This window comes from Marmota marmota, unplaced genomic scaffold (genome assembly GCF_001458135.2).
Source record: "Marmota marmota marmota unplaced genomic scaffold, marMar, whole genome shotgun sequence".
NCBI classification, from domain to species: domain Eukaryota; kingdom Metazoa; phylum Chordata; class Mammalia; order Rodentia; family Sciuridae; genus Marmota; species Marmota marmota.
In genome coordinates, this window is record NW_026000026.1 from 5,373,777 (window position 1) to 5,386,510 (window position 12,734).

A 12,734-nucleotide genomic window follows, 5' to 3' on the forward strand; every position below is an offset into this window, starting at 1 on the left:
GTTAAGAAAATGAAGCAGCCGCAGGGAATTTCAGTAGGACAGGCGCGCTGGTCATGCAGACGAGAAGACCCAGTTCCCATCAAACCTGGGCAAAATATTTTGTTTATTTATATAGTGCAGGTGTAGTCGAGGCTCTGATCATTAGAAGCAGGGCTTTTGTGTGCACGTCCAGCCAGACTCGAGTCCTGTTGGGTGTGTGAGAACCCTCCGTTCCCCGGGGTGGACAGCGTCCCAACGCGTGTCATGAGGCGTTAACACCCTCGGCACCTCCAATACCAAGACGCCCCCGTGACTGTGACAGCCAAAATGCACACCCCGATTTCCCCACCATGTCTGGGGAGCAGCCACACCCGCTGAGAACTTCTGTCCCAAGCCCCGTCCTTTAGATGACGTGCCCAACACAGCTCTCACAAATGGCCTAGCTGTGTGCTTTGATAGGCTCACAGCCCCCAAAGATGTCCACGTCCTGGTCCCCAAAACCTGTGAGTGTCATCTTATGTGGCAAGGGGGACTTTGCAGATGCGATTAAGTGGCCCAAGGTGATCTAAGGAAAAAGAAAATGTACCTGCTTGTGTGACCAGAATGTCCAGAAGTCGACGTAAGTCACGGTGAGGTCCAGACCCAGACACTTTCATGTGGCTGTCACATGGATCTGTCACCGTCTGTGCAGTGACAGGGGACAGCCCCCATTCCCAGCTTACACTTACCTGCCACCCTGGGGAACCAAGGGCCTCTTTCCCCGCAGTTATGGCTGAAGCTCTGCGGCCAGGTCCCATGGGCTCAGCTTGACCACGGGGCCTTTCCTGAGCCAATCTCTATGATCCTGGCCAGGCCTTCAGTTTGTGGTCACCCTGGAAGGCCAGCAAGGGATAGGTCGGCTTCTCTGCACAACACGCTGCCTCCCTGGTTAGCCAGCCGCGGGTGTTACAGGTGCCTAATAAAGACACCGTGTCGGGCCCAAGACCACTCTCAGACTCGACTTACCAGAACCCCAGGCCTCAGGAAAGCGGTTGTAGTCACAGCAAGAGTTTATCACAGTCAGGGACGCAGGTGAAGTCACCAAGGGAAAAGGCCCAGGGCAGAGTCCAGGAGAGAGCCGCCTCCCCTCCCGGGCATCCTCTCCCAGCGGAGCACAGACACTCCCCCAGACTCTCCCGGCACAAGGGGTGGCAAAGGGTGCCCGGTGTTGCTGGGGAAGCCCACCTGGGCCCTGGTGTCCTGGTCTCTCTGGTGTCCTGGTCTCTCTGGGGCCAGTGATACAACCTCACAGCCAGCCTCTGCAGCCTCACCACAGAGGCCCCGAGTGAAATCCGCCAAATGACTCAGCTGATGGGAGACCTCCACACACCATAGACGTCTGGGGCATGCAGGTGGGGGTGGGGACAGGGACAGCCCATCCTCCTGGGCATGAAGCACCTGTCCTGTCTTGACGCTGAGCCACAGAGGGTACACACCCCCTCAGGGCAGAGTGACCCTATTGGGCATTAAGGACACAGCCCAAGAATGATGGGTCAGATCAGTCATGAGCTTCAACCCAAAGCCACCTGTCCAAGCTGAGTGACATCGCACAAGTCAGCGGTGATGACACATAACAGTAGCTGTGACCAAGCTAAGGTCCCCCGCGCTCGCTCTGTTCCGGGCCTGGCTCCGCGTCCCCGAGTCGTTAACGCGAGTTTTTAAGTGCGTCAGCGTCGGCGCAGTAAGAAGTACATTTGCACCAGGACCCAGTACCGACCCCTGTGCTGAAATACAAGTCCCCGTTGCTGTGTGCGGTGGCCTGACACTCCCGTCTGTCCTGGAGATGGGCACACTCCTTCCATGAAGGGATAGTGAATACTTTCTGCTTCAGTCTGTGCGGTGACGCTCAGCTCCGCCACGTGGCATGAGAGCAGCCGTCCACGTGAAGTGACCGGGTGGGGATGGCCGCGGCCAGTAACACTTGACTCACAAAAGCAGGCCGCCGGCCGCGCTCAGCTGACCCCAGACGTATGGCACTCTCAGTCTTTTTCTTTTTTAATGCCGGTCATTCAGGTCTCACTAGAAATATCGGAACCTGCACTTGGAAAAACTCATTGAACCTTTTAACACCAGATCAAGTAAGCAAGCCGCTTACAGAGGAGAAAAGGAGGCCCTCTCAGGCTGAATGACTTCCCGGGGTCACCCCTGGTGAAGGCGGCCTGCCCTTGGTCACAGGCCAGCAGCCCACCGCTGAGCCCCTGCCCAACGCTCTCAGTTAGACGGCTCCTGTCACTATTTCCCACATCTTTGTTGGTGCCTTCCAGTTGTATGTGTAATGGGATCCGTGGTTACACACTTGTCCATGCCCATGATCAACAGTGCGTTTGGCCGTGTCACTGGGGATGATCCCCTTCCCTCCCCTCCTCTCTCCCGGCTCCCTTTCCTCTACTCCACGGATCCCCCTTAGACTTTCAGGAGACTCCCCCCACCCCACCTTGTGCTCTTTCCTCTCTGGATTCCACAAAGGAGAGAAAACAGACCACCCTTAATCTTCCAAGTTGGCTTATTTCACTTGACACAATGTTCTCCAGTTCCACCGGTTTTCTTGTAAATGACACAGTTTCATTCGTCTTTGTGGCTAAATGAAACTCCATTGTACACCACGTGCACACCTGTAATCCCAGTGGCTCCTGAGGCTGAGGCAGGAGGATCAGGAGTTCAAAGCCAGCCTCAGCAACAGCGAGGCGCTAAGCAACTCAGTGAGATGCTGTCTCTGAATAAAATACAAAGTAGGGCTGGGGATGGGGCTCAGTGGTCAGGTGCCCCTGAGTTCGATCCCCAGTACCAAGAAACTCCATTATGTTATCGTGATTATTATCCAACCGGGACAGTGAAGGAATCCAGAAGACCCCGTCACAGGGGCCCCTTTCTGTTGAGCCTGGAACCTGCCGTCCTGCTGTCCAAAGGCTTGAGATGGGGATAAATAGTGCACTAGTGTCCCTTCTTTGAGTCAAACACATTTTATAGTCATCTATGACAAAAAGTGTTCTGTGCTTAGAAAAGTTGGAAATACAGAAAGGAAATTCTCTAGTGGACAAATCGACTTCTGCTTCATTAAAGCAACTTTGGGGTAGACACTTGGACTCTTGATTTTGAAACAAAGACAGAGGCCTCGGGCTGGGGTGCAGCTCAGTGGAAGACACCGGCAGATTCTCCAGGATACGGGGAAGCCCTTCCTTCCCCAGCCCCCCGCCCGCAGAGCCCCTCCCGGGATGAAGCCTGTGGTGGGAAACCCCCCTTCTCCCAGTTCTCTGTTCTGGTTTAAATTGATCCTTATTCTAAAGTGATCCACTCATACTATTGCTTATTTGGAAAAACAAACACTGATTTTTCTTTAATCCAAATAGTACAGAATGATTAGGAAAATGGTCCTCTGTGCGCTCTGGACCTGCGTCTTCGGGGCTCCTGCTGGGTTGACAGAGACAGGTCCTTTGCTTAGGGGTGGGAGGGAGCTGGGGCGGGGGGAGGTGACAATCCCGAAGCTGCTGCCGTCCTGCTGCATGCCAGCCGGGCTGGGCACGGTGTTTACACACCTGCTATCTCATTTAACCCTCGCTCCCTTGGGCGGTAGAGATCAGAGTGGCTCTGAGGGGTCAGAGGCCTGTGGTCAGGGGAAGAGCGTGGCTCGAAGGCTCCATATTTTAACTTTTATTTGATTGGGTCCAACAGGGTGCCCCTCCACGCTGCTCTGGGTATCTGGAGCCACAGAGACGGGTGGCGTGTTTATGGGGTGTGTTGGGGACAACAAGTTCCACAGATGACCCGAGGTGAAAGGGACGCGGCTCTGGTCCTGACGCAGTCCACCTGTGTTCTATACTAATGAACGTGGAGTCCTCACCAGTCTTTATGTTAATTCCTCTGTCTTTGCAGCCCTGGGAAAGCACTTTCTTTCTGGACAACGTGGTCTGTCTGGGGTGCAAGAGGCACGGGGTCCCCGAGCTCTGTGCTCCTCTGGGGGCTGGTGCCGACTTCCCCGCCCAGGGGCCCAACAGGTTTTCAGTAAGGAGTCGTGAAAGGAGGCCCCGCGTGGGCAGCTTCTGCCATCAGCGCAGAGCCCAGCGGGTTCTCAGGAAACCTGAGCAGGGGCCTGCCAAGCCGGGCGGGTGATCCCCAGGGTCTCCAGACATTCGGGTACTTTTGGTTTGTTGTTGTCATTTAACTTTTAATTGCACAGTAAATATTCAAATATCTTCTCTTGAAAAAATTTAGAATATTCTGGATGATACAAAACTTTGCTTTGACCATCACCTTTAATTCCTACTCTGTCCTCTGTGCCTTCCAAAAGTAACCGCTGTGCTGACTCTGGGGTCACCCACTCAGATCTCGGTAAATACGTCAGCGCCCAGGGACAGACGTAGTAACACGTGTCACCAAGACATGCCAACAGTATGCAGTATAGAGCATATAGGTGGGTTTTTATTTCACTCAACAATTATATTTTTTGTGTGTCAACCCATGGAGACCTAGCCCATTTCTTTCATTGAAATTCAGTTTTCCATAGCGACAGACTGCATTGTATTCTGAGTCTCCTTGGCCGGGCAGCTAAGTCGTTTCCAACCTTTGGCAACTTACTAACAGTTCTATACTGAATTTTTTTTTTTTTTTTTTAGCAGTACTGAGGATTGAACTCAGGCAGGGGTGTTCTACTGCTGAACCACATCCCCCGCTATTTTTATTTTCTATTTTTGAGATAGGGTCTCAACTAAGATTCCTAGGTGGACCTCAAACTTGCAATCCCCCTGCCTCCCGAGTCGCTGGTATTACCGGCGTGTGACACCGCTCCCAACCTTAAGGACCATCTCATCCTTGGTCAGGTGCATGAGTTTTTCTCTAGGATAAACAGTGGGAGCTGGAATTGTGGCTGGGTGTTGTGGCCCACGCCTGTGATCCCGGCAGCTCGGGAGGCTGAGGCAGGAGAACGGTGAGTTCAGAGCCAGCCTCAGCCACATCGTGAGGCTCTGGACAACTCCGGGAGACCCTGTCTCTAAATAAAGTACAGAAGTCGGGGGAGGCTCCGTGGTTGAGCCTAGTACCAAAGACAGAAAAAGAAAAAGAAAAAGAAAACTGGGATCACTCAGTGTGCTGCCTGGCATTTTCACTTCTTAACACAAGAAACACACACACACGGGTTAAATTCATGTCATTCCACGACGGAACGTCCATGGAAACCAGCCACTGCCCAGTGTCACCCTTTCTTTCGCCCTAAGGCAACAACTGTCATCCTGGGCTGATTCGTCTGTGGTCACCTCCGCATTTCTAGGTGACGCGCTGATACTGTGGCTGTCTGATCCTTTTCTGGGTCAGGCCTGATCTCGGCTTCAGGAAATACCCCATGAGAATTTACTCCTCCCTCGCCCTCGGGCCCACTCGTGGCTTTACTTCCCACCTCCTGGGACAGAGCGCCCTCTTCCCTGGTGCAGGACCTGCCTCCTGGCACTCCCCGGGGAAGCCGCCTGCACAGGAACTGCTTTCCCTCTGCTGGCCTGGGAGGTGACGGCCTGGGAGGTGACGGCCTGGGAGGTGACAGCCTGGGAGGTGACGGCCTGGGAGGCGACGGCCTAGGAGGCGACAGCCTGCTGGATGCAGCCCTGGGCTGTGGGTCCTCTATGCTTCTTGTCCAGCGCCCTGAGGGCGGCCATCAGCACGCAGGTGACAGTCACACGGGCAAGAAGGGACGCAGCGCTGAAGTGGCTGGGATGGGATGAGTCGTGTGTGTGAAAACCCCCCACGACCCTTCCCTCCTGGGCCCTGAGGAGTCTGTTTGCCTCGGTCTCTCACCAAGTTCCCCGCCGCCACTCCCATAGGGACCGGGTACTGGGCTCCGCAGCCTAACGAGGGGCTGGGCCTAAGGGCTGTTCCCCGCCTCCTCCCTCACCACGGGCAAACCTGAGGTGGGCAGCTGCTCCTCCCTCCCTCCTTCTCTCTTCCCTTCCTCCCTCCCTCCTTCCTCCCTCCCTCCTTCCTTCCTTCCTTTCTTTCTCTTTNTTCCCTCCCTCTCTCCCTCCCTCCCTCCCTCCCTCCCTTATTTCATGTGTGTTTCCTGTTTGGTTTGGTTTGTAATTTCTAGGGTCAAGAGGGTTCATGTCTTGATTGTGTATTTTCATGATGGAGGTAAGACGCTGCCCAGTGAAAACTCCCAACAGGAAAGCTAGTCCCTGGAGGGGGGACAGGCCTCCTCTCTCTCCTGACCCCAGCCCTGGAGTCCTGCTCAGAGGCGGAGCTGTTCTGGAGCCAGGTGACCTGGGGTCAGACCCCAGCGCTCACTAGCTCGTGTGGCCTTGAACTGGGTACCCCGCCCTGTGCACCCCAGTTTCTTCATCTGTAAAATGGGAGAATCACTGTTGCCCTCGTACTCTAGGGCGTACGGAGAAAGCACTTAGCGGGTGTTTGTCGGGAATTGAGGACCCGGGTGTTGGACACACTCTGGACGAGTGGTTCTTCACCGTGGCAGCACATTGGAATCACCTGGGGAACTTTGAGCTTCCGGGTGCCTGGAGCACCCCACAGCCATCCTGGTCTTGGTATGCAATGCAGGCGGAGGCTGGGATTTCTTTCTTGCTCCACACAGCATCACAGTGTGCAAGCAGGACTGAAAATGAGTGTGCTCCTTATTCCCCGTGTGCATCCGTTAGCATAGGTGAGGTACGCTACAGTAACAAACATCCCCAACTCTATTTCTCAGTCTACCCTTCACTGTGGTGTAAGTCCATTACCAGCAGCAGCTCAGATTCGTGCCCCCTTTACCCTGAAACCCAGGTAGACAGAATAGCCTTCATCCAGAGCACGTTCCTTCCTGTGAAGTGGGAAGAAAACAAGCTGGACGCACCGTGCATCAGCTCACGGAGCCCCTGGCCAAAAGGGAAACTCCACTTCTGCCCACGTAGTATCATCCAAAGCCAGTCACATGGTCACACCTGAGTTCAACAGGGACACTGTACTGGGGACAGCAGACTCTTTCTGATCGCCAAGTTTGTAGACCAACGGTCAGGCCCTCCCAGTGCCCACGCACCTCCCCTGAAGCCTTCCCGGCGTCCCACAAAACCAAACAGTGCTGTCCCTGGGCGCTGACGTATTTACCAAGATCTGAGTGGGTGCTCCAGAGTCAGGACAGTAGTTACTTTGGGAAGGCACAGAGGAGAGAGGAGGGATTAAAGGTGACGGTCAAAGCAAGGTCTTGTCGCCCACGCTGGCTACGGCCACTTCTGTAGGATGTGTCCTTGTGACACGGTCACTGAGGTGTCTGCAGAGCCGGGTGTTTGCAGGAGACTTAACACTGGAGCAGGTGGATATGAACTAGAAGCCGGCCCTGGAGGCTGTGCGCCGTCAGCAGCCCGGCCCCCACGGGCACACTCCAGGCCGCTCGAGAGCTGGCCGAGGAGAAGGACCCAAGCTGCCCTCAGGGGTGGGCAAGGAGGCTGAGACCCAGAGGCTGCGCCTGCATGGGACTGTGCCTTCTCTTTCCCACAGGACACCACGACGTCCGTGCGCATCGGCCTGATGATGGAGGAGATGATCTTCAACCTGGCGGACACACACCTCTTCTTCAACGACCTGGAGGTTTGCAGTCCCTGGTCCCCGTAGGAGTTGCCACATTTAATCACCTCCTCGAGGGGAGAGCAGATGCTTCTTTCCATCACTTCTTTCTTTTCTTTCCTCTTTACATCTTTTTCTTTTAGAGGCTTGAAACTTTTCTAGCAACCCCCAGGAAGACCCAGAACTCGGCCGACAATGGCTTATTGGAAACACTTGGCCGGACCATCTCCCTGCCTTCCTGCGCAGCTCTCGGGCCTTCTCCCTGCCCCGGCGATGTCCACGGGCAGTCCTGCTAATCCAATAAGGGCCGTGTCGCTTCTTCCTCCTGAAATTTGCTATTTAATAAGTTTATTAAGGCAAATTAGGGCAGATCCTCCTGGGTCAGCGATGGTCAGCAGTGGGCCAGGATGGAAGCTTTTAAAGACGATTTACATTCCCCTGAAAGCATGTTTTACAAAGAAAGAGAGTGAGAGCCAGCGGAGGGACTCATCTTATTTAGTGTATCTGCTCCGGAGCCCCCAGGCAAAATGCAAGGGAGGTAGGAAGGAGCGGGGGCAGCTTCGGAAATAAACTTAACTCATTTATTTCCAACAGTCTCTGTCGGAAAGATTCAGGAAGGACGTCAAATGGAAAACATATTTAAAAGAGAACTATTTAAGCAAAGGGATAAAGAGCTGTGTCATGAATTTTTTAAAAATTCAGGCTCAGAACTGCTTTTGTCATGTTCAGAGTGAATCTGAGCTTCCTGGTAACCAAAGCAAGAAGGGAAATATAAATTACTTCCCTCAAATGGAGGAACAAGCAGCTCTCCTCAGGTGAAGAAAGGTTGGAGTCATAGAAAAAGATTAGTGTGAGGCCCTTCTGGCTTTGTAGATTATCACAATCAGGTTTATTGGCTCAACAGATTGAAAAATAAAGGCATCTTACAATGAAACTCTATGTGAAAGAACAATTCTGTTTATCCTACTAGGAATAGTTTTTCTCGGTCTCTAGAAAATCCCTGGGACTGAGCTGTAGAGCTGAAATATAAAGGTGTGGATTCCAAACCTGTCCCCGCCCAGGGCAGTATGAATATTCATCATCAGGAAAGGTCCTCAGGCTAGAGACAGGAATCCTTGCAGTCTTGGGTTCTGTCTTGTGCAAGCCCCTAGGGCCCCAGTCTTTCCATCCAAAAGATGGACTCGATGTTCTCTGCCCAGTGAGAACCCAATTCAAGGAAAGGGTCTGGGTGGAAACGTGAGTAAGGAGGAGCCTCGGTGTCAGGGAGAACACCTCTGGCATCGAGGCCAGTGCTGTCCTTGGCCAAAAGCAAGGTGCAGGTGCTCTTTAGCGCCCTCCTATGGCTGGGGGAGAACAGGAAGAGAGTGAGAGCTGGGGAGGGTTTGTTTGTTTGTTTGTTTGTTTGTTTGTTTAATGGCCATTAAATTCAGCAAGTGTTTCTGGAGCTGACTGGAAATATCAAAACCTAACTTGCTTTAGAATAAAAAGGGGGGCACGGCAGGCCCTCGCAGTCAAAAAGTCCAGAGTAGATCTCCTGTTTGCCCGTCTCCGAGTCGGCTCCGTGTGCACCGGGGCACCCTGATTTGCATAAACCCCCAGGGCCCAGGCAGAAACAGCCGATCAAATCCGAAAGTGAGACGGTCTGCGACAGCAGAAGGGGTGCAAGGAACATCAAAGGTCAGAGATGAGAGCGGTGGTGGGCGGATGGCGTCCTCCAGGGACGGTGCTCCAGGAGAGCAAGGGCAGGCACCGGCCAGACATCGATCCCAGCAGGTGGGACAGCAAGTGCCAAGGGCCTGGGGTGAGCACAGGAACTCGGTGACTGTTTAGGGACAGCCAGGAGGACGAGTCTGGAGAGGGAGGTGCCGTAGGAATCAGCTTATCCCAAGTGCTGTGCAGAGCCACGGGAGAGGGGACACTAAGCAAGAGAGGCCACATGACCTGGTTTTCCAAAGACCACTCTGGCTGCTGCATGGAGAGTGGGCGGTGGGCGGGAGGCGTGGGGGTGGGAGCAGGTGAAGAGGTGGCCGGAGGCGACCAAGCAGGGGAGAACAGTGGGTTGGAACCAGGGGTCAGGAAGGGCTTTGGGGACAAGGTGAAGCCCAGGGACTTGCTGAAGTGGGGGGGGGGGGCAGAGGCTGGCAGGACTCCTGGCGTGGTCTGCCCGTGTGTGGTCAGTAGATGAGTAAAGCAGGGGGCGTGGGCATGCCGTGGGCACCCTCCTCGCATCACAGGTGCCCGAGGCTCCCAAGGGCGCAGGAGGCTTGCCGCGGACCGGGGCTGGCCTGCGGGATTCCCGCGGGCTCCAGGCCATGTCTTCGGAATCCCTCTCCCTCTGCTCTTTCTTGCTGGCCCCAAAGTCCAAGTCTCGGTCCCACCTCTTGTGAAGGGTCTTGATCACCAGCTGGAGCTACTCGGGGAAGCCAGTTTGTTTTTATTCTCTAATGTTTTTTCAAAAATGTCCCAGTGCCAGGAGCCCCCAGGGCACGTCGCAGAATTGAAACCAGGTTACACCAGGGAGAAGTTCAGACTCCCACAAGTGAAAGCTACTGTTTGTCGGTGCAGGCGCCTGTCAGAAGGCAAGCAGCAGCCCCAGGCTCCCGGGAGGCCAGGCAGGGAGGGCCCGTGGCCTGCCGAGGCCAGCTCCAGGCCGCTCCCTCAGATGGACCCGCTCAGGGAGCAAAGTCAGATCCGCAGTGCCACCTGCAAATAAGGAGATCCCTTCCTGCCTCCAGCAGCTCCTCCTCGAGAAGTTATCCCCGGCTAAGTGCTGCGGCCTCAACCACACTCAAAACACAGCCAGAGGCCAGCATACGTCCTCCTACTCAGGAGGCTGAGGCAGGAGGATCAAAAATTCAAGGCCAGCCTCAGCTACTTAGTGAGATCCTGTCTCAAAATATGTTTTAATTTTCTGAAAGGGGTGGGGTGTAAGCAGGTAGTAGAACACCCTTGAGTTCAGTCCCCAGTGGGAAGGAGACCCATGACCTCAAGGCACTGGTCTCTTAGTCGGGAGGCAGACCATAAAGAACTGAATATATACCATCATGTCCAATAAGGAGCTGTCGAAAGAGACCAAGAAAGGCAGGGCACAGGAGCTGCTGTCATGGGGTATTGTCTCGCCAGGAAAGTCCTCTGACATTTAAACAGACACCTGCAGAGGTGAGAGAGAGGGGCCACGTGGGCATCTGGAAGACGTTCCAGACAGAAGGACAGCAGTGCAAAGGTCCTGAGGCATGTCCAAGGTCAGTGGGTTCCAGGGAGAGGAAGGAGGCCAGTGCCGCTGAGTGGAGGGGCAGGAAGGGCTGGGGCGGGCACTGGGGCAGGGCCTTTGGATCACACCCTAAGGGTGACAAGGGGCCACTGGAGACCTTTCAATGACATGACAGGCTCGCTGTGGCTGCCCAGGGAAGAAGAGAAGCAGATGTCTGGGCCAGGTCACTGGCTCTCAGGACCCTAGGTGGCAGCACTCCCAGAGGAGAGCCCAGAGGCACGAGGACCGGTCAGGGTCGTGGGGATGTGCACCCAGGGCTCCACCTTCCCCTGGCTGTGTGACCTGGGCCAGCTGCTCCGCCTCTCTGAGCCCCAGTCTCCTCCTCTGTTAATGAGCCGAGGGGAAGCCCCACCTCTGGGTGGTAACGATGAAGGGGGCCAGCACAGGGTCCCACGGCCTGGGCTCCGAGCACCCCAGGGACAGGCGAGAGGGTGCCACCTACCGGGATTGTTCCATTTTCTTCGTAGGCATTTGTGTTACTGTGAATCTGGAAAACAGAGCTAGCTTCCCTACTACCCTCACAGCAAGGCACACAGAGGCGTGGCACCCTGTGACAGGGGCCCCCCATCACAGCGGCTCACTGAAGTCTTGCGGCAACTACCCACAGCCGCCGCCCCCACGCCCAGCCCGCTTGCCCTCGTGACGGAGCTGCTTGTGGCCAGTCAAAGCGGGGGATGCGGTGGCCACGCGTGTAGTCCCACTCCTCGGGGGCTGAGGCGGGGGAGTCCCCTGAACCCAGGAGTCCAGGACAACCAGGCAACATGACAAGTCCCCATCTCAAAAGAAAGGAAAGGGGGCCCACACCCCGACAGTGTCTTAGGTAACAATTTTTAATGATTTTAAAAGGGAATAAAGTGGAGTAAGAGTAAGGCGCATCATAAACAGTAGTGGGGAACTGTCTAGAAATCTGTCTTCGTGGTGTAAAGCTGTGTGATACACATTTCACACCGAACATCAGCCAAAACCCCTCTGGAAGCCCCGTCTGGGCCAGGCTGACCCGTGGAGGCTCCGGCCGTGGGAGCGGTCTGCTGTGCTCTGTCCAGTAGCGCCACCGCCTGCCCTGGGTGGGCACCCGACGTGCTGAGCCCCTGACCCGGGGCCAGTGCGGCTGAGACACTGGATTTGTTATCGTGTTTGATTTGAGGTGACTTTAGGGTAAAGAACACATGTGACTGGTGACCGTCATTTAGGACAGAGAATGTCTACCTCGTTGTAGAAAGTTCTGTCGGTGCGGCTCTGAAGTCTTGGATCTCTAAGCCATGACTGCACCTCAGCTGTGACAGAGGTGGCCACAGTGACCTGCACCTCAGCTGTGACAGAGGTGGCCACAGTGATCACAACAGCTGGCACCTCCTGGGTGCGGATGCGCAGCCTGGTGTGGGAGCCCGTCTGTCCCCACTGTGCCGCCTGCTCCGTGACAGGCCTGACAGCAGGGCGTCTTTCTCAGCATCTGGAGGCTGCACGCCCGTGGTCAAGATGCCGGGGCGCTTGGCTTCTGCTGAGAGGCCTCTTCCTGGTGGTGGACAGCCACCGTCTCGCCGTGTCTTCGCGTGACCTTGTCTCAGAGGCGGCGTTGGGACCCTGGGAGCTGCGTTCTTCACCGCGTCCCCTGCTGTGCCCCGGGCCTGAGAAAGAAGAGTCGGTGGGAAGCTCAGGCCTCTAGAGGCCGTGGGCAGCGGCTCCACGGGGACCGGGCAGAGGAGGCGTCGGAGCAGCCGGAAAGGCGGGGATCTGACCCCAGAGGAAGGGACACCCCGGGGCAAACGCAGACGGCGGCTGAGAGCCCCCACCCGGGCCTGGGTAACGGCCTCCAGCCTGAGGCCTCCAGCCCCGCGGCCCGCGGACTCCTCAGCGTCAGAGCAGCGCAGGGACCCTAACGCGCTTCCAGAAAGAAGGACAAGGACGGTGTGAC

The 12,734-nt window shown here is 55.5% G+C and overlaps 1 protein-coding gene across 1 annotated transcript in view; it reads left to right on the top strand.

Moving 5' to 3' along the window:
• The window catches only part of Eya2 (EYA transcriptional coactivator and phosphatase 2), a 201,821-nt gene that overhangs the window by 163,848 nt on the left and 25,239 nt on the right, over positions 1–12,734 (top strand). The window contains exon 11 of the mRNA XM_048811935.1: positions 7,486–7,575. Within this exon, the coding sequence (XP_048667892.1) occupies positions 7,486–7,575 (90 nt within the window). The remainder of the gene's footprint in view (positions 1–7,485; positions 7,576–12,734) is intronic.